Source organism: Idiotropiscis lumnitzeri, chromosome 18, assembly GCF_059441095.1.
Source record: "Idiotropiscis lumnitzeri isolate Australia: NSW breed Sydney's pygmy pipehorse chromosome 18, RoL_Ilum_1.0, whole genome shotgun sequence".
Lineage (NCBI taxonomy): Eukaryota > Metazoa > Chordata > Actinopteri > Syngnathiformes > Syngnathidae > Idiotropiscis > Idiotropiscis lumnitzeri.
The window spans coordinates 15,229,511-15,251,117 of record NC_142408.1 but is presented as its reverse complement, the minus strand read 5'-3'; the positions used below and the strand labels follow the sequence as shown (position 1 = coordinate 15,251,117).

General features: G+C 41.1%; 1 protein-coding gene across 3 annotated transcripts in view; it reads right to left on the bottom strand.

Annotated features, from left to right (window-relative positions):
* dennd1a (DENN/MADD domain containing 1A) overlaps nt 1–21,607 on the bottom strand; it is a 184,997-nt gene that overhangs the window by 103,394 nt on the left and 59,996 nt on the right. For all 3 annotated transcript variants that reach the window (XM_088282175.1, XM_088282176.1, XM_088282177.1), the window contains 2 exons: nt 17,880–17,960; nt 13,936–13,989 (listed from right to left, as the gene is read on the bottom strand). In XM_088282175.1, the coding sequence (XP_088138301.1) occupies nt 13,936–13,989; nt 17,880–17,960 (135 nt within the window). The remainder of the gene's footprint in view (nt 1–13,935; nt 13,990–17,879; nt 17,961–21,607) is intronic.

Here is a 21,607-nt window from a genome sequence, read left to right as displayed (position 1 = left end):
TAAATTAGTTCGAATGAATACAGCATTATATGGAGGGAATTGTTATTTCCAGGCAAGTGAACGTGAACAATTGCGGAGTCAAAAATTTTATGCAAATGCATCACTAATTACCAGAGGCGGGCATTCCAACGGAGTGGTTCGTCAGTCCGGCACTGACGGACGCCGTTTTGCTGAGGATTGACGGATCACTTAAAAAATGACGGACTAAGCACTGATTTTGTGTTAATTTTATTAGACATTTTTAAATGTAGTCTCAGTTTTCGTCCAGTTTAAATCACTCTTGTTACACCTGAAAAATGACGGACTAAGCACTGATTGAGTGTTAATTTTATTTGCCATTTTTAAATGCAGTCTCAGTTTTCATCCAGTTCAAATCACTTGTTATCTCATTTTGACTGAAAGTTGAGTATTCATTTATTTTAGTCCAACAAAACTATTTTAGTCATCAAGTTTTAGTGAAAAAAAAAATAAATAAAAATATCCAATTTTTTGTCTAATTTAGTCAGGACATTTTTTTTCTAAACGAAGATTGAATACATTTAACACTACCATTCAAACTTATACTAAAAACACATCTAATGAATTTGATGCAGAAATAATTGCAGATATTTTTGTAGCTTGCATGTATTTATTTATATTAATATTGATGCCAATTCAAATCAAATGTTCTTGTGATGGATCGGTGAAGACAAGCATTTTATGTCACAAAAAAATTACAATGGGATGTAAACTACTAGAGCAGAGGTATTCAATTAAAAGTCACAGAGGTCCACGACTAAAATTTCTTCCAATTAAAAGGTCCGAACCAAAGTCCAACTTCCCTTAATGTCTAGCCTACGTTCACATTTTTATATAGTTTCAATATTTAGTAATTTTTAACAGAGCACACTTATATACTAAATATTTAGCAATGTTCCCATTAAACACCTTTGCCAGTCAAACAAATATAGAAGAAAATTTGGCTCCAGGAACTTAAGGGTGCCACTTCCAGAAAAAAACAGTAAAACACCTCCTGCAGAAATATATCAAGTGCTAAGCATTGAGTTAACATCTTTTACCTTTTTTTCTTAAATCAAAGAGTGATCAGCTAAAAAAAACGGAAAGCCTAATTATCCAAGTAAAACGGGTAAACATGTTCAGTACACAATCAATAAAAATGGCTGTCCTCATGAAAAACTAATTCCAAATGAGCTTTGACACCACCTTTGCTTTTGAATATTTTTTAACTTCTCATAATGAGAAAAACGAGTTGTGACCGCCCTGCCAGTGACTTAAATCTGGGTTGGAACGGAGTCAGGGCCATTGGGATTTGGTAGATTATTTCACACATCTGGGTTTTTTGTTTCCCTTTAAATAATGTTTGTGCAACCGCATTTAAGCACGCCTTTTTTATGTTTCCCCAAAATCTATGATACTTTTAGTGAACATTCGTTTGCATGCCGCTGGGCTGTAAACCAAAATGTAAAAATCTGTTATACTGCAGTCAAAGTTTGATGTTTTCGCGTGCGCTCACCTCAAACGTCGGCGGATAACTTTGCACAAAAAGGACGGTGCTTTGTTTCGTAGTGGCACTTTGCAATGATGCGACGGTTTTCGGAGCATATAATGCACACTGGTTTTGAATCGGCTGCAGCCAGAACGAAACTAAATTTCTCCGTCCATCCATTTAAAACAACACGCATCGACCTTGCTAACTTTTTAGCACGGCATACTGTCAGCAGCACTCTCTTCCGGTCTGCGGCGCAATTGGCAGTGGATCGTAAACAAAAGATTTGATTGGCTCAAATCAGTGACGCCTTTTCCGTATTTACTAGAATAGCAGCGCCAACGTTTGCGAATGCACCCTGAAAAAAAATCATCATAGATTGGTCATGGGTCTGGTCCGAACCATCTGTCGGTCCGGATCCGGACCGCGGTCCGCCATTTGGTGATGCCTGATCTAGTTTGTAGTACAATACAATACAATACGTTATTTAGCGCATCTCACAACAGCCGGAGTGGTAACAAAGCGCTTTCATGTGGTGTAATATAAATTAGCGGGAAATTAGAACAAAAATTAAAACACATAAACAATAGATACCGGAAGAACAGCAGAACAGCATTCAGTGGACAACTGAATATGCAGCTGTGGAAAATGTACAACATCATTGATTATCTTCTGCTGAAATAACTACACCGTTTCACTCGACTGAATGCACACAATTAAAAAATAAATGCTTGGTTCCCACAAAATCTTGGCTCAAGATTCATAAAGTGCACTCAAGTTCTGCAAGCTGAAAATGAGCATTGTAAGAAAATAATTACAGTAACTGCTCAGCTGAGCATACTGCACAGCCATGTCATGGGCAAATCAGTAGTCACGCTTGTGTCCTTATTTCCATCTATCAGTGTACGCAAGCGTGTCACATTGTTTTTTGCTGGCACACATGCGTCCAAAAATTAGCAGTCACTCCTAAGTACAAATTGCGCCGCCAAATGGTTTATTAGCCGACAAAAGCCAGTGTCCTTAAAGATGGTAAAGGGTTGTTTGTCAAGCCACTATCTTTTCCGTGATCAAATCACAGATGTTTTTACTCTCGGATAATCTCTGACAAAACGTGTGCACTTTTCAAATGGAGCCGCGGTGCTAAGCGCTGTGACTGGTTCTTCAAAAATATCATTCTGTTGAAGCGTGATTTTTTTTTTTCCACTTTTCACGGAATGTTTACAGAACATTTGGGCCAAATAGCAAAAATCTCTAAAACAGTGATGAAATACCACATAATTTATGCCATGCTTTTAAATATGAGTACAATGCATGCTTATGTCAGGCCATATCCAGTAATGAACTTGATTTGTTATATTTTAGCATTTCAATACTAGGGATGTAAAGATTCATCAAAAATTGATGTAAAATCGATATAATCTGCTCAAAATATGCATCCATACAAAAATAAAAGAATCGATTCGCAACGCCATTGTCTCATGTCTGTGCTGTAAACAAACTGCACACCTATGCTACTTAATACGATGTAAACTTCCCTTTCGTAGCAACACAGCAGTGATAACCGAGCATTTATAAAGGAAAAACGTTGCAGCTGACGCCCAATTTACTCTACGATAACATAATTTCTGACATAGCCAGCTGTAGCTAGCACGCGCAGGCTACCGGGTGTGTCTGATGAAACGTTGCATGCGATGTCCTGTTGTGGTACGCTAACATAAAATGACGTCTACTGTGGATTGTGGCGGCATTAGTCAGCGAACTCACGTGTATTAAAAATCAAAACATAGTTTTTATTTATGCTTGATTGACACTGAAAGCGCTACAGCACATGTAACTTGCGACCACTATCCGCACCCAAAGTACGTGACGCATTTGCCACAAGCCATTGATGGCAACACACAACAACAACAACAAAAAAACACATCTAGGTCATTAGAATATAGCAATTTACAGTACTAAAAAATATTCTGAAAAAATGGGTTCACAATTTTGTTTTGCTGAGCATTGTTCTTTCCGAGGCGGCACGGTGGACGACTGGTTAGCACGATGGCCTCACAGTGAGAGACAGCATCGGGCGTGGGTTCGATCCTGGCTCCGGCCATCCTGTGTGGAGTTTGCATGTTCTCCCCGTGCTTGCGTTGGTTTCCTCCGGGTACTCAGGTTTCCTCCCACATTCCAAAAACATGCATGGCAGGCCGATTGAACACTCTAAATTGCCCCTAGGTGTGAGTGTGAGCGTGGATGGTTGTTCGTCTCTGTGTGACCTGCAATTGGCTGGCAACCAGTTCAGGGTGCCCCCCGCCTCCTCCCCGAAGATAGCTGGGATAGGCTCCAGCACCCCCCGCGACCCTAGTAAGGAGAAGCGGTACAGAAGATGGATGGATGGATGTTCTTTCCGAGTTTTATGATATGCATCACGCTCACTCTCCCTCTCTCTCTTTCTCTCTCTTACACGCTCTTATTTTTTTAGGCACGTACCACATTTTGAACGTGCAGATGATATTATGCATACTATATAAGCAAAACAAAACGTTTTGTATTCAGGTTAAATAAAAACTAAATAAAAAATAAATTCAAGTGGTGATTTTAGTTTTCTTTAGCATAGTGCATTTCCTCAATTTCATGATTTCAGTCCCTTCTATATAAAAAAATTTATTGGTGCTCAAGAAACGTGAAATATGTTTACAAGTATTTCTTTTAGCATTTATAGGTAGTGTCATAATATTGTCCGAATCCGGACCGCGGGATGGTTCGGACCAGACCCATGACCAATCTATGATGATTTTTTTTCAGGGCGCATTCGCAAACGTTGGCACTGCAATTCTAGTTAATACGGAAAAGGCGTCACTGATTTGAGCCAATCAAATCTTTTGTTTACGATCCACTGCCAATTGCGCAACAGACCGGAAGAGAGTGCGGTTGACAGTATGCTTGCTAAAAGGTTAGCAAGGACGATGCGTGTTGCTTTCAATGAATGGACGAAGAAATTTAGTTTTGTTCTGGGTGCAGCCGATTCTAAACCAGTGTGCATCATATGCTCCGAAAACCACCGCAACATTTCGAAGCGCCACTACGAAACAAAGTTATCCGCTGAAGTTTGAGGTGAGCGCACGGAAAAACATCGAACTTCGAGTGCAGTATAACAGATGTTTACATTTTCGTTTACAGCACAGCGGCATGCAAACGAATGTTAACTAAAAGTATCATGGATTTTCGGAAAACATAAAAAAAACATTCAGTGGTGGGGAAGTTGCGAAGGAGTGCTTAAATGCTGTTGCACAAACATTATTTAAATGAAAACACAAAGCCCAGATGTGTGAAATAATCTACCAAATCCCAATGGCCCTGACTCCTTTCCAACCCAGATTTAAGTTACTGGCAGGGCAGTCACCAACTCATTTTTCTCATTAAGAGAAGTTAAAAAAAGTATTCAAAAGAAAAGGTGTTGTCAAAGCTCATTTGGAATTAGTTTTTCATGAGGACAGCCATTTTTATTGATTGTGTACTGAACATGTTTACCTGTTTTACTTGGATAATTAGGCTTTCCGTTTTTTTTAGGCTGATCACTCTTTGATTTAAGAAAAAAAGGTAAAAGATGTTAACTCAATGCTTAGCACTTGATATATTACTGCGGGAGGTGTTTTACAGTTTTGTTCTGGAAGTGGCACCCTTAAGTTCCTGGAGCCAAATTTTCTTGAATGTGAAATAAACGCCTTATATTTGTTTGACTGGCCAAGGTGTTTAATGGGAACATTGCTAAATATTTTGTAAATAAGTGTGCTCTGTTGAAAATTACTAAATATTGAAACTATATAAAAATGTGAACATAGGCTAGACATTAAGGGAAGTTGGACTTTGGTTCGGACCTTTTAATTGGAAGAAATTTTAGTCGTGGACCTCTGACTTTTAATTGAATACCTCTGAACTAGATAATGCAATTTCTGGAAATCGCGTGTGAAGGCTGAGGAGTTGAAGCTATCTGGGTGGAAGGATGTAGAATGCTATTGAATGATTTTGAATCATAGAGAATGAAATTGAATGAGTTTGAATTGTAGAGAATAGAATTGAATGAGAATGTGGAATGAGAGTGAATGATGGAAGGTGGAAGGATGTTGAATTATAGTGAATGATGTTGAATGACACTAAATGGAAATGAGTATGAATAAATTGATTTAGATAATATTATAATGTAAAATTGAAAAAAAAATTGAAGCCTGAATGGCGTGAATTTTACAAATTGATTGAAGTTGGAATGGTGAGAATCGGATGAAAAATGGGGAAGCTGTAGCGTGTCGAAAGAGTGCAATTGGGAATGGATAAATGGATGAATTTTTGAAGGGTGAATGAGGTGAAGGTATGAAAGGAGATACTGGAATGTGAAATGAATGACCTAAATGGGTTAATTTTGAATTTTGAAGCATTTAATAGTGAAATGTTTAATCTCCCATTGGAAATGAATGGGGTTTTGGGGAGCGAATAAAGTGAAATGATGAATTATGGGAAATAGGTGAAGACGTGAAATATGGAAGCACGCATGGCGTGAATATTTGGAATAGATTGAAGTTGGAACAGTGAAAATCGGATGAAATATGTGGAAGCAGTGGCGTGCCGAAGAAGAGCAATTGGGAATGGATGTGTGAGAGTATGTAAATAGTTTGTGTATTTTTAATCATGTTTTTTATACACTATTTGTATCAATGATAATTACACACACACTCACAGACACGCACATCATTGCTTCAGCACACATGCGCACACCCACACGCTTGTTTTAAGTTTCACTTTCCATAGGTTTCGTTTTTCTCTGAATAAAGTCCAGAGGGATGGGCGAAGGAGTCAGTGAGAGTGCGGGAGAGTGAACTGGAAAGACGTCTACTTCACTTCCTGGCTTCTCCTCCCATCGCGATGGAGAAAAGACAAAACCTTCCCTGGTTATTCCTCTGGTTCTCTGCATTTAATTCAGTCTAATGAAGGCGTCAGGACCTTTTAAACCTGACATTTATTGGTGCCGAAACCCGGGAGCCACACCCGGACGGACGAACGTCGCTGGATATTTCGGGGGCCAACGAATCTGACGTCAGCGCTTCACCATTTGAAAGCGGGTCCCTGAGCTGCGGCGCGGCCGTCCGCCCGGATGTCGGTTCCCTGTCGGACCAGGCGGATCCGGAGGAAGCCAGGTATTGTTTTTCAAATTATTTTGTGCCACCATTTTAAAATTTAAAATATTAACACAATTCGTAAGGGGTGATTTATGTGAGTAAGGAAGAGCGCGCCGGCCGTTTTGCAGTAGTTCGGTCGAAAAGAAAAGAAACTGGATCGTGCTTGTCTAAGGAGTTATAGAAAAATAATTAGGCCATAACTCATTGAGAAACTGGGTTTCTCGGGAGACTGGGTCTCCCTTACGGAAAGCACGGTTGCGTTGATTGACGGTTCTGCGGTCCGTCTGATAAAAAAAAAAAGAAGAAAAGAAAAAAACCGGATCGCGTTATTCAAGGAGTTACAAATAGTATTAGGCCGTAACTCATTGAGAAACTGGGTTTCTCGGGAGACTGGGTCTCCCTTACAGATAACGCGGTGGTAAAAAAGAACGTCCTGCGGTACGTCTAAACCGGATCGTGTTGTTTAGGGAGTTACAAAAAGAAGAAATTAGGTCGTAACTCGTTCAAACCGACAGCACGGTAGAGTCTATTAAAAGTTCCTCGGTGTCGATAAATAGAAATTATCGACGACTTAGAGGTCTACTCACAATTTCACATTGAAATTTAGGGAATAATAAGGCATTATTTTTGGTGGTTTTTATTATTTTAATATTCTTTGTAGCTGCGCAGCTGTGTGTGTGTGTATGAGGACAAAGAGAAAAAAAAAAAGGTGGGGGTTTGAGAAAGAGCGTACGTGCGTGAGGGGGCGTGCGTGCGTGTGTGTGTGTGTGTGTGGGTTTGGAGAAGTAGCTGACCAGACAACAGCAAAAGAAGAGGTCTGGCTGGGCCAAGCCTGAAGGATCAGGTTTCAGGGTAGTGAGAGAAGAATTTGCAGAGAAGCTGAAGAGAAAAAAAAAAAAAAAAAACCCCGCACACACAACACCAGATGTGGAATGATCATTTTGCTGTATGCAAAGTGAGTGAATGGTGTGATTGGGGATTACAAATACCATTTGGAATTTTATCTTGTATAATGCAATAAGGGTTATAAACAGGAATAGTATTTGAGAATGACAGAGAAGGTTTTAAAAGAAGGTAAAGAAGGGTGAGGGGGGTGCAAATGCCCCCTACATCCTGAATTACCCCCACCTCCACATTATCAGGTAATGCCACATAGAATGACAACTAGATCAGACAGAACTGCATCGATAAGACAAAAAACCCCAATAAAAGATAGATAAACCAAAAAAGCGCTCACCTCAATGTGTTGCGTGTATAAGTGGCAGTGTGCATTTGTGGCAGAGGCTGCATTGGCCCTATAGGGCTGCACACACATAATTATGAGCGATATTAGTTGAATTAAAGGACTTATTATGGGCAAAAGATAAAGATGGATTGTGTTGCTGTTATTACTAACATGTTATTTTTGTTTGAAGTTGTTCCGTGTTGAGAACTGTGTGTGTCGTTTTGTGGGCCCGTGTATATGTCTGTGTGTCTGTCTGAGCGTCTGTCTGTGTGTCTAAATGTCAGGGAGAGTGATCAAAGTGGTTGGAATTATGCTAAAAGGATTGATGAAGTAGAGATAAAATGGAATCAAGGATTAGTAACCAACAAAAGGCTACTTATGAGTGACGAGATCTTATTGAGAAAAATAATTCCCAAATTTACAAAAGAAATTAATAAAGAAGATGATTTGAGGAGATAAATTCATTTAAATTTGAAATTAAATAAAATAACTTATACAACGGGATAGGCTTAAAAGAAAAGAGAGAAATAGCCTGATGTGCGTTTTCTGAAAAATAAAGAAATTGAACCCAGACGCCTAGGCTGGTTTAAAAAGATGAGTGAAGATAAGGAAGTTCATAAAAAAAAAAAAAACAGGATATTGATAAAATTCAGTATTTAGACTCATGGAAAGCTGAACATAGTTTTAATGGTCAGTTAAAAACACGAAAAATAGCCGCATTGCAGAAATCAATCATAGCAAAGACAAAGAAAGACCACAAAAAGATGAAGAAAAATGGCTTTGAGGAAACAGAATATTGGATGAGGGTAGCCTTAAAAAGAGAAGAGGGTGACAAGAAACAGAAAAGAAAGGATGAAAACAAAATAAGCAAGGGAAAGAAATGTGAAAAGTCAGATGGAGCAAATTAGGCTGAAATAGGAAGAGTAAAACAAGAGGAAGATGAGACATTTGGGCAATACAAAGTGAGAATGACAGCTGTGTTTCAAAACCACAGCGGGCTGCAGGAAGATGGTGATGTGGATGGGGCATTTCAACAGCAGTTGAAGAATGCTTTACATGCAGGATCAAGAGAGGAAATTCATAAGTGGGTAAATAAACATTACATTTGCCTGCCAACAGGTACCCTGGAGGAGTATGTAAATCACGCCCTCCATGCTGAGAAGATAGAAAATAAAAAGAAACAGAGGTCTATAGACATTTTTTATCAAAATAAAGGTCAGAAAGTCCCTTATCAAGGTGGAAGAGGCTGAGACGAGGACGCCTTCCCACCGGAGATGATATTTGTTACAATTGTGGCAGATCAGGACACTTTGCCAGAAACTGCCGTCAACCACACAGGAAGACCACACTAAAAGAAGGCCAGATAGCAAGAAATTGCCTTGAGAAGAAGCAGCCTTCAGCATGACTAAGATAGAAAGATTAAAGAACAGATGAGTTTTTAAATGAAGAGGTTTTCCTAAATTTACAAAAGATATTGGCTTTTGATTAAATGATTGAGCTGAAATAACCGTATTGGTAATGGGACACCAATTACCCTTTTTATGTGACATTGGTGCAGATAGGATTGCTTATAATAAATCAATTTCAAATGATAGGGCAAGTGAGAAAGGGGCCATAGTCAGATTTGCAAGGGGAAAAATGGAACAGAGTAACAGAATTAGAACCTGTGTGGTTGAGGGACCCAGAAGGCCACTGAGTTGGTTGCATGAATTGAAATTAGTTTTATTTTTACAGAATAATGAGAGCCCAAGTTGTGGGGATGTGATTAATTTACAGAAAAAGTTTAGTGATGAGATAATTTATATTTACATGATTTAATAGACAAGATATATCATTTTGATGATGGTTTTTACTTAATTGTATACTTGCGTCTCCTTCAGAAAGGGAGAAGTAGGTGTTATGAAATTTTAACAATTGGATGAAGCTTCTGAAAGTGAACATGAGGAATTTTTGCAAAAACATAGGTGTTTCTTGATTTTTTAAATTTTGATTCGAGACATTGGTAGGTTTGAGTGGTTGTGGAAAAACTACAGTGAATTTGGAAATTAGGAGCAGACTGTGGAGAGGCTCCTGTGAGGAGGAGGATAGAAATTAGATTTTGCTCCCACATACAGACTTTTCAAATAAAACAACCTAATTTAAATTGGCCAACTTGTAAAATGGAAAAGAAGATTCTAAATTATGCACAAAAAGCTTGAACGTGTTGAGCAGAAGGAAGGAAAAGAGAAAACATTTTAAAAAAAGAAGGAAGCAGAGAGTCTTGTGATAAACAATAACTTTTCAGGACGAAGAGAGAAGCAATAGAAGATCACATGGCGAAAGAAAAAAACTAACATAAAAAGTGTGTGTAGAAGGACTTCTACATCAACATGCGTTTTGCTTATTAGGCCGTGATACACTGACAATTGGACTTTAATATCGGAATTAATAAGCAAGGGTGAATTTAAACAAACGTCAAAACTTTAAAGCGGCGCATTGTCAGTGATAAGCGGGAAGAAAAATAGTAATAAATCTTTGCCAGACCACTTTTGTGTAAACGCCTTCCTTGGGACTTTCATGACCTCCATTAAGTCCCTGACCTTTCATAGATAAAGTTGGAGCCCAAAGTCTCTCAGGGCTGTAATTTATGCGGCAGAGAAAGAGCCCAACAGGCTTAGGGTGAGTTTAAAACAATAGTATCATGGCCATAAAATGGGTTGTGTATGTTGGAACTTGTGGAGATACACTGCAAGATTGTATTTACAAAGCATCTTAATGCACTACCAAATTATTATTATAAGCCATTTGGGCAAACAGTGACTGCAAAAAATGGCTTCATGGACTTGTGTTGCTGCAGAAACACAGGAAAGTGAATCCATTTGCATATTAGTCACAACAATTTGGATTTCGTGGCAGAGAACCACTTAAGAGTGTGATCAAGAGCTTTCACTGCTGCTTTAAGGAATGAAAAAAATGACATTCCATCACACGACATTCACATTGCACGGCGATTTAATTGTAACATTACATTAATAAGGTGCGATGCATTTAAGCCCAGCGCCATTCTTTTTCCACGCACCATTTAGAAGGCGCCACACGACTGTGGAGCCGTCCAAATTTTCACCAAACCCATGACTTGACTTTTTGACATATTTTCCTCCCGACTGGAGGAGTTAAGACGTGTAGGACTTGAAGACCAGGTGCACCTTCCAGACTGATAAGAAAGTGTCTGAGAACCAAGGTTGTAGGAAGAAATCACGCTGACTTTTATGCGATGGGAGTATTAGTAGTGCGATACCAACAGATAACTTGTAAAAGAGAGAAATTGTTAGGATAAGCAGGAAGAGCGTAGGCGGTTGTGAGCTAATTAAAATTTGGAGTTTCCCATCTTGTATGAGCTGTATGGTTACAATGTGAACTCACAGTCAAGATAAAATGTTCTTGTGTTCTGTTGATTTTGGGCGAACGGGTGCTTTAAAAATCACAAAAGATAAAAGAAAAGTTGCGCATAAAGCACGTCTAAGTAAGTATTTGTAAATTAAAAAAAATTCTGAACAGAAAATGACACGATTACGATTGAATAAAGGCTGGAGCCAAGCCATAACCCCAGAGTCAACAAAGCACAAGAGGTTTAATGAAAGCACACACACACACACACACACACACACACAGTAAATCAACTTGACAAGTTAATCTCAGGCCAGGGAAAAAGGCACCACTAATTGAACATGCACATTGGGTGGACAATGATGCAAACATTGAGTGAGACACGAGCAGACGTCGTGCCTCAACAGGGAGGAGATATCATATGGAATTGTTCCCACATACAGACTTTTCAACAAAAATTTTTTTTGGACACTGTTATTTGTTTGGGTTGCAATATTGTTTGACTATGATTGATATGTTTTCAAAATGGATCAAGTTGTTTCCAACAACACATGCTGATGCTAAAAACGATTGGGAAAAGTGTTGTGTAATCAAATTATCCTGACATTTGGAATTTCAAGAAGTGATTTGAAGTGAAAATGATGCATTTTGTGAATGATGCTGTAACAAGTGGGACAGTTGTTAAAAAATGGACTCAAAGCGTCACTGTGCATACAGTCTGCAGGACTTGTGGAACGCACTAATGGAAAAAAAAAAAAAAAAGAGAGACAATGGCCAGACTGTGTTTCAATCACAGCAATGAGGACAATGCCAGCCGAAGGAAGGACACTATCCCCTATAGACTCTCAGGTTCATCAGAACCACCAACAAAAAACATGTTTGACCGAAAAAGATGCAAAAGACGCAAATACTGGTCAAGTGTGTTCTGATTTACAGAAATCACGTCCGTGTGGGAGACCAACTCTTCTTCAAGGTGTTGAAACGACTCCGTTGGGGGGAAGTGAATGCTGAGATGGCCCTCGCCAGATGATGGCGGTGACCCCGACGCTGCAAAGGTCGCGGGGCGTGGCAGCTGGATCCACCAGTTGCAGTACAAGCTTCACCGGTTTCCAGCTAAAGGCCTAGCAACGCGAATCCCTCCCCGAGTCACAATCTCGGACCACACGCACATCAGAACCACACCACCAGCCACAGATACGAATGTTGAAGCCACAGAATAAAAAGATTAGATATGGTTTAGAAATTAATGACGTACATAAAGAAATTTGAACCTTGATTGAAGAACATAATTGCATTTAAAGTTTTAAAAATGAAACAATTATTGATGTTATGACCACTATGAAGAATTTGAAAGACACAATATATATCGGGATAATTATGGTTTTCATTTTTTGTTATGTGTAGTCTGTTTTTGTTGCATTATTTTTATGACAAAAATGATGATTAATTGCATGTTTGTTGCCCAAAAGTAACATTACAATCTGATTGATGTTGAGTATGACAAACTCGAACTGGACAATGACGAACTCGAACTGGACACTGAAACGTAAAATGAATATGGACTTGTCGCCCAAGCCCCACACACGAAGATCCGGGAGGTAAAGACGGCTGTCTCCTCCTACAGCGAGGCAAGGGGCCTGCATCGAGTCCCCCAGAGACAAGCTCTGCGTGGAGACAGTTTTGTTATTTTTCACTAGGCACATTGAAATGTATTTTTATATGTTTTATTCCCTGATGACTCATCTTAAAGCCGTATGGACATGATTTAAATCCGACAAACAGGGGGGAAATGTGAGAGTATGTAAATAGTTTGTGTATTTTTAATCATGTTTTTTATACACTATTTGTATCAATGATAATTACACACACACTCACAGACACGCACATCATTGCTTCAGCACACATGCGCACACCCACACGCTTGTTTTAAGTTTCACTTTCCATAGGTTTCGTTTTTCTCTGAATAAAGTCCAGAGGGATGGGCGAAGGAGTCAGTGAGAGTGCGGGAGAGTGAACTGGAAAGACGTCTACTTCACTTCCTGGCTTCTCCTCCCATCGCGATGGAGAAAAGACAAAACCTTCCCTGGTTATTCCTCTGGTTCTCTGCATTTAATTCAGTCTAATGAAGGCGTCAGGACCTTTTAAACCTGACAGGATGAATGGATGAATTTTTGAAGGGTGAATGAGGTGAAAGTGTGAAAGGAGATACTGGAATGTGAAATGAATGACCTGAATGGGTTAAATTTTAATTTGAAGCATTTAATAGTGAAATGTTAAATCTCCCATTGGAAATTAATGTTTTTTTGGGGGTGAATAAAGTGAAATGGTGAATTATGGGAAATAGGTGAAGACATGAAAAATACATGCACGCTTTGCGTGAATCTTTGAAATAGAACGAAGTTGGAACGGTGAAAATCGGATGAAAACTGTGGAAGTAGTTAGGCGCCGAAAAAAGGCGAGGAAGAAAATAGAATATAGAATAAAGTCGAATGGTGTAGAATCACATATGTGTGAAGGCCTTAGCCTTCACACAATAAAAGCTCAAGTTAATGGCTTTCTGTCAACTACCTTGTATAAGGTTAAAAAGAACATAAGACATCACAGGACATTGTTTTACAAGCTCAAGGAGAAGGGGACCAATCCTTGATGAGCTCTGGTAAACACTTAAAAGGCAAAGAATTTTTTTTTGAAAAACTCACGTTCTCTGGTATTCTGGGGAGCTCATTTAAGTCCGGCACAGTGAAGTAGAAATGCTGGAATCAAAATAAAAATCATAAGGCTGTTTCAACATAACATCTAGTCATTGTTATTATGCAGAGCACAATGGAGTTCGACTTGAAAATGTATTGTCTGTGTGCCACAACATAATTTGTGGTAACACTGAAACCAAAACGCAACGATATTTTATTTTTAATTTAAATATATGTATATATATATACATATATATATATATATATATATATATATATATATATATATATATATATATATATATATATGTATATGTATATGTATATATATATGTATATGTATATATATATATATATGTATATGTATATGTATATATATATATATATGTATATGTATATATATATATATATGTATATGTATATATATATATATATATATATATATATATATATATATATATATATATATAGAGAGAGAGAGAGAGAGAGATATACACATACAGTTATATTGTATTGTACCACTGTACCACTGATTGAGACCAAAATAAGTTTGAGCAGCCACAAATGCACATACTTCATACACCACAACCTAAAACTGTGGATTTTAAAATTGTTCAAATTAAATGGGTTACATTTATGGTTAATGGGTGTCAAATCATACTCGTGAACTTAAAGGGTTCAGGTTTTTTTTTTTGTTCACCTGCTATACAAAATAAATAGTTTAGGGTTAAGGTTTTTCAGGCTTATTTTTAGAATTAGAAATTAGAATTAGAAATCCCTTTATTGTCATTGTACTCAAGTGTGCAACGAGATTAGAGAGCTCCCCTCTCCAGTGCAATACAACAATAATACAAATATATAAATTAGATAAATAAGAGAGTGCAATGGAAAATAATACTGAATAGGGTATATAAAAACACATCACGATGCTGTTCTGCAAGGTAAGGGTGGTCTCGTGTGTGTGTGTGTGTGTGTGAGAGTTCAGAATAGAGATGGCTCTCGGAAAGAAACTGTTTCTCAGTCTATTGGTCCTCGATTTGATGCATCTGTAGCGCCTGCCAGAGGGCATCAGGTCGAACAGGTGGGAGTTTGGGTGGGTATTGTCTTTGACGATGTTGAGAGCCCTGCTGAGGCACCGGGCGGTGTAGATGTCCGACAGTGAGGGGAGAGGGCAGCCAATAATCCTTTGCGCTGTTTTGACTGTCCTCTGGAGTCTCACTCTGTCCGCCTCAGTGCAGCCGCTGTACCAGGTGGAGACACAGTACGTCAACAGGCTCTCGATGGACGAGTGGTAGAAGGCCAGCAGCAGCTTCCTGTCCAGGTTGAATTTCCTGAGGACTCTCAGGAAGTGCAGACGCTGGTGGACCTTCTTTACCACTGCTGTGGTGTTGTGTGTCCAAGAAAGGTCATCGGAGATCTGTACTCCCAGGAACTTGAACGTGTGGACCCTCTCCACACACACGCCTTTGATGCAGAGGGGGGGGCGGTACCGTCTTGTTCCTCCTGAAGTCGACGACGATCTCCTTTGTTTTTGCAATGTTGAGTTGCAGTCTGTTGTCCTCGCACCAAGCCGTCAGCCTCTTTGCCTCCTCTCTGTAGGCTGTCTCGTCACCTTCCGAGATCAGACCGACCACTGTCGTGTCGTCAGCAAACTTGACGATGGTGTTGTTGCCGTGGGCCGGGCGCAGTCGTAGGTGTAGAGGGCGTATAGGAGAGGGCTCAGCACGCATCCTTGAGGGGAACCGGTGCTCAGCGTGCGGGTGGAGGACGTGTAGGGGCCGAGCAACACAGTCTGGGGTCTGTTGGTCAGAAAGTCCTTAATCCAGATGCGTGTGAGGGCAGGGAGGCCGAGAATGTCCAGTTTGGCGACGAGGATGTCTGGGATGATCGTGTTGAATGCCGAGCTGTAGTCCACAAAGAGCATCCTTGCATAGCTCTGCTGTTGTTCCAGGTGGCCCAGCACAACATGCAGAGCAGTGTCGATGGCGTCCTCAGTGGATCTGTTAGCCCGGTATGCAAACTGGTAGGGGTCCAGAGTGGGAGGAAGGCAGTCCCTGATGTGCTGGAGAACCAGCCTCTCGAAGCACTTCATGATGACTGGTGTGAGAGCAACAGGACGGTAGTCATTCAGGTGGACGGCGGGTGACTTTTTGGGGACAGGAATAATGGTGGAAGTTTTCAAGCAGGAGGGGATGACTGCTTGAGCCAGGGAGCGGTTGAAGATCCTGCAGAAAACATGTGACAGTTGGTGGGCACATGCTCTGAGGACCTTGCCTGGTATTCCGTCGGGTCCAGTAGCTTTCCTGGGGTTAACAGCCAGGAGCGCGCGCCTCACATCGTGTTCCTCTACGGTGAGTGGGGGGGAGTTGGAGCATGAAGTGCGGGGGTGTGACGGTTGGGGCGAGTCAAAGCGAGCTTAGAAGCAGTTAAGCTCCTCTGCCAGCGATGCACTCGGGTCTACAGAGGTCGTGCTGCTGCCACGGAAGTTGGTGATGCTCCGTAGACCCTGCCACACCTCCCGTGGTCTGTTGCTGGCAAGGTGGGCCTCCAGCCTTCCCTTGTAGATTGCATTGGCTAGATTGATGCCTTTGCTCAGGTCAGCACGAGCCACCCTGTACTGGGCTTTGTCGCCCGACCTGAAGGCAGCGTCACGGGCCTTGAGGAGAGAGCGGACCCTGCTGGACATCCAGGGCTTCGCATTTGGGAAGGTCCGTATGGTCCTGTGTAGGGACACAGTTTCCATGCAGAATTTGATGTAGTCCAGTACACAGTGCGTGTAGACATCAAGGTCCTGATGATCAAAGAGGTCCCAGTTGGTGTCTTGAAAGCAGTCCTGTAATTCACTCATGGCGTCATCACGCCAGATTTTCACAGTCTTTGTGGTGGGCCTGAATCTGCGCCTGAGAGGGGTGTACGCAGGTGCGAGCTGCAAGGACAGGTGGTCTGACTGGCCGAGGGGGGCGAGTGGGAGGGCCCTGTATGCGTGCTTGATGTTCGAGTACACATGGTCGAGAGTGTTGTCTCCCCTCGTTGGGCACTTGACATGCTGGTGAAACTCTGGGAGTACAGTCTTTAAATTCGCCTTATTAAAGTCTCCCGTTACTATGTGAACGCCATCAGGGTGAGCCCGCTGATGTTTATTGATGACGCACACGAGCAGCGAGAGCGCCGTGCTAGTGCTAGCGTCGGGAGGGATGTAAACAGCTGTGACGATCACTACCGTTTAGCTCCCTCGGGAGAAAATAAGGCCGGCATTTAACGGACATGAACTCGATGTCGGGGGAAGAGTGCTTCTCGACGATCGTGCTATCGCCGCACCAGTTCTCATGCACGTAAACACAGAGCCCCCCGCCCCTTCGCTTACAGGTGGCCCTCGTCCGATCCGCGCGATGTAGCGAGCGCCCAGTCAGCTGGATGCTAGCGTCAGGGACGTCGGCGTGCAGCCAGGATTCCGTGACGACGATCACACTGCTGTCTCGCACATAGCGATTTCCCAGGATTTGTAATCCCAGATCGTCGATTTTGTGGACCACGGATCTGGCGTTGGTGAGGTAGAGACTCGGCAGTGGTTGCCTGTGGGGCTGCCGTCGCAGCCGTAGCAAGACACCGGACCTGCAGCCCCGCTTCTGCTTCCTCTCTCGGCGTCGCCTGCGCCGCCTCCTGGTCCCGATGACAAGCCACGGTGAGCCGGGCGGCCTCGCCAGTTCGTCCGGAATTTTGCGATCATAGCAAAATTCCTCTGTGATGGTTATTTCGCATCGATATCCAATGTCCACGATGTCCTGGCGGGTATATCGATGCTGTGCCTCAGTTGGTGCCAATAAGAGCAAGCAAACACTAATAAAAAGCAATAAGGAGCACTGGGAGGGAGAGCTGTTAGCCGCTGCGTCCATGCGCGCCGCCATCTTGTATTGTATTAAAATGATTATGAAATTCTGGAAATTGTGACTCACCATTGCGAGATGAACAGGGACACCTGGCTCAGGAATGGAAAGGCTGTGTAAGGAGACTAGGAGATCCCGGAAATGAATTTCCTGAAGCACAAAAGCACAAATATCCATGAAAAGAAAGAATATCCTACAATAAGTGTTACACTACATTTCTCCATATTTTAACTAGAGCTGGGCAATTGAACGCGTTAATTTCACATTAATTTAGTGTTGACAGAGGAGCGGTAAAAAAGCCATCTATATTGATTGACATTGTGATTTTTCATTATTTTACATTGTCCGTAGCTCAGAAATGTGTGTATCCCAAGCTAAGGCAAGATAGCTGACTGTCGGAACTGTTAACTAGCGCCCTTGGAGAGCGGAACGAGGTACGGTAGTGTATAAAATGTTATATAAAATATATATTAAAAATGTAAATTATCAGTTGGATGACAAATTGAAATCTGTCATTTGATTAATTTGTATTTCTTCATTCCTTAGTATTGAGTTGATAGGAGCTGTAAAAGCAAGTTCTTATTGTGCTATATTTTCTTTCATGCTAGAAATTCACAAAGATTCATGTTTCGTGCTCAAAGGTAAACTATGGGATTTAGAATTTACTGTGTTGTAAATAATGGTGTAGTTAATTTGATAATTCTGATTTGTGATTGACTGCGCATGCGCATGTGGCAAGATCCCCCCCTGTGCATACAGAGGAAGAGTAGTCGATGTGCTGGTAGTCGTGGGAGCAAAACAGCTTTTGAGCGTTCCCTTAGCGTTCTCATCGTTCGAGTAGATTAGGGGTGTCCATTGCGTTGATCGCGATCGACCAGTAGTTCGCAAAGGGGGTGTCGGTCGATCGCATGCAGCGCAGCCAGTCATAGACCTGTTGCATGCCTCACCGTGCATGCACATACAAGAGCGCTAACTAGCAAAATTAGCAGTTTCCATTTTGTTCCGTCTACTCTAAAACGAAGAATTAAGTATAAAAACGATATAGGAACACATAAGCTAAGTATTTCCACACAGAGTGAGAGGAGGATTTTTGTTTTGCGGTGGGCTTTGTGGCGAGGCGTCCCGCGCTGGCTGGAGAGCAGGCGGGCCAGGGGGAAGCGGGTGATGCGCGAAGGCATGCAGTCGCAGTTTTCCCCGGTGCTGGAGAATGACCCGCGGGATGGAGGAGCCGTCCACCACCACAACCAGCAGCCGCAGCACGAGCAAATATTCAGTCCAAGTTCCTGTCCAACGTGCCTAATGTTCATTGGGAGGCATGCGCAAGGCTCGCTATCAGCAGTTCCTGTCCGGACTCTATCCTTGACTCATTCCATTCAGCGAAGGTCATCAGTAAAGCAAGAACAGAAAATGTGCACTAGTTGTATTGTGCAATATGGTATCATGCAGTTAGTCAGTGTATACCGTACCTATCAAGAATTCTAATTCTATTTTTAAATAAATACATAAATTAAGTAAGTAGATCACTTGGCTTTGTTATATTATACGTCGCTCGCATGTTGAAAAACAGTGGGCAGCCCTGAAGTAGATGCTATGCATTTGTTGTACTGAACGATATTGCTCACAGTACTGGAATGTGAAACTTTTTATACAAGAAGACGAAAGAGTTCCTTTGGGTCCATGTGAGTCCTTGAATGAAAGTGAAAGCTGTGGATAAAATGATTTTCCGCTACGGACGAGTCAGAACTACCTTCGACTGCGTGCACTGATTAACGAAGCTTACGAGATAAGCCGTTACAGGAGCGTTGTGTATACATGATTGATCTGTGAATTATCTGTGAAACGACTATTACAATTTGTGTTTTTCTGTTGTTCTGTAGTTTTCACTGTGCAAAATGCTGAACATGCTGGTTCAGAGATAAAAGATTATAGACACCCGTTTGAAACTCTCTGCGTCCATCCTTATTCGAAATCCAAGGGGCCGCTACATAGAGGACAATACCACTGTAAAAAAAATCCGCGAAGCCGCGATAGGTGAAACGCAATATAGCGAGGGATTACTGTATTTCTTTTATTGTGAAAGTCTGTTGGGCTGCGGCGCTCACTGGTACAGTCTGTAAAATCTGTATCCCTAGGTTGCGGGGGATACACATTGAGTGAAGGCGAAACGGGTGGAAAGCTATGCGCATTTTGACATTTGCATTTGTTATATCAACAAAGTTTTACAATTAAATCATTTACAATGACGTGTCCATGGTGAATTTCAAGTCATCAAACTATTAAAGGAAGAGGATCGAGGAAGAGAGATTTAAGTGGCAAAGTACAGGTGGTGGGCTCCTTTTAGAGAACACGTACTGATGTTTTTTTTTGTTTTTGTTTTTTTTTGACAGAAGCAAATGAAAAACTAAATGATGCCACTCACACAGTTGGACATCTGACTAACTCATTTGTATTCAATGCATAAACTACACACCGCTAAACACTGTGGGCTTTCTAACTTGGTGCGCCATTACTAATAGTGACTGTTTCATACAAAGAATATGCACGTTTGTGTTTGCTTTGCCTTTTTATGAACTAAGTTTGGCAAAAAGAAATAAATAAATCAATAAAAATGCTTGCCCTTGTCAGTACAGTGGTACCTTGAGATACGAACGTCCTAATATATGATTTTTTGGAGATACGAAAGGAAATATTCATGAATTTATGTCCTAACATACGACGGAAAATTTTGAGACACGAACGCACATGCCTGCTCAGTCTGTGGTGACGTCACACTGTCCGCCTCACTGTTTACACACGTCTTGTTATTCGTAGTGTTTTGTGCTCGTTTTTGTATTATTTTGGTTAATAATATGCTATTTTGTTATTTACCATGGGTCGCAAAGATAAAGGTGGTGAGAAGAAAAAAAAAAACAAAGAAAATGATCACAATGGAAATTAAACACGAAATTATCTCCAGGCATGAACATGGGATTCGTATCGTCGATTTGGCAAAGGAATATTGTCGTAATCCTTCCATTATATCCACGATCATCAAACAGAAGGAAGACATCAAGAAGCTGCAACCATCAAAAGGCGTCACCATTATTTCTAAATTACGTACTGAAATACATGACGAGATGGAACGGCTACTGTTAATATGGATAAAGGAGAAGGAATTGGCTGGCGACACCGTTTTGGAAGCGATCATCTATCTGTGAGAAAGCCAGCAACATTTTCAAAGACCTTAAGCGTGAAGAAGCCGAGACGGAGGGGGAATCATCGCAAGGAAATGAAGAGTTCAAAGCCAGTCGTGGATGGTTTGACAACTTTAAGAAACGAAGTGGTATTCATTCCGTTATCCGGCATGGAGAGGCGTCGAGTGCTGATATTAAGGCGGCTGAAAGTTTCATTAAGAAATTTGAAAAACTCCTTTGTGAAGAAGGATACCTGCCACAACAAGTTTTCAATTGTGATGAAACGGAGTGGGTAAACATCATTTTTGATCCGTCAGTCAAGAAATACGTGACCGATAATGGTCTGCCACTTAACTGTGTTCTCCTTTTGGACAATGCCCCCGGTCACCCCCCTGGCCTTGAAGATGACCTTTTAGATTAATTTAAATTCATCACAGTTGTCTCTGCCAGCCAACGTCTATCCTCCAGCCCATGGATCAGCAAGTGATATCAAACTTCAAAAAACTTTATTCGAAGCATCTTCTCAAGCATTGCTTTGAAGTGACTGAAAATACGAACTTAACATTGTTAGAGTTTTGGAAGCAACATTTCAACATTGTTGTATGTATTAAGCTGATAGATACT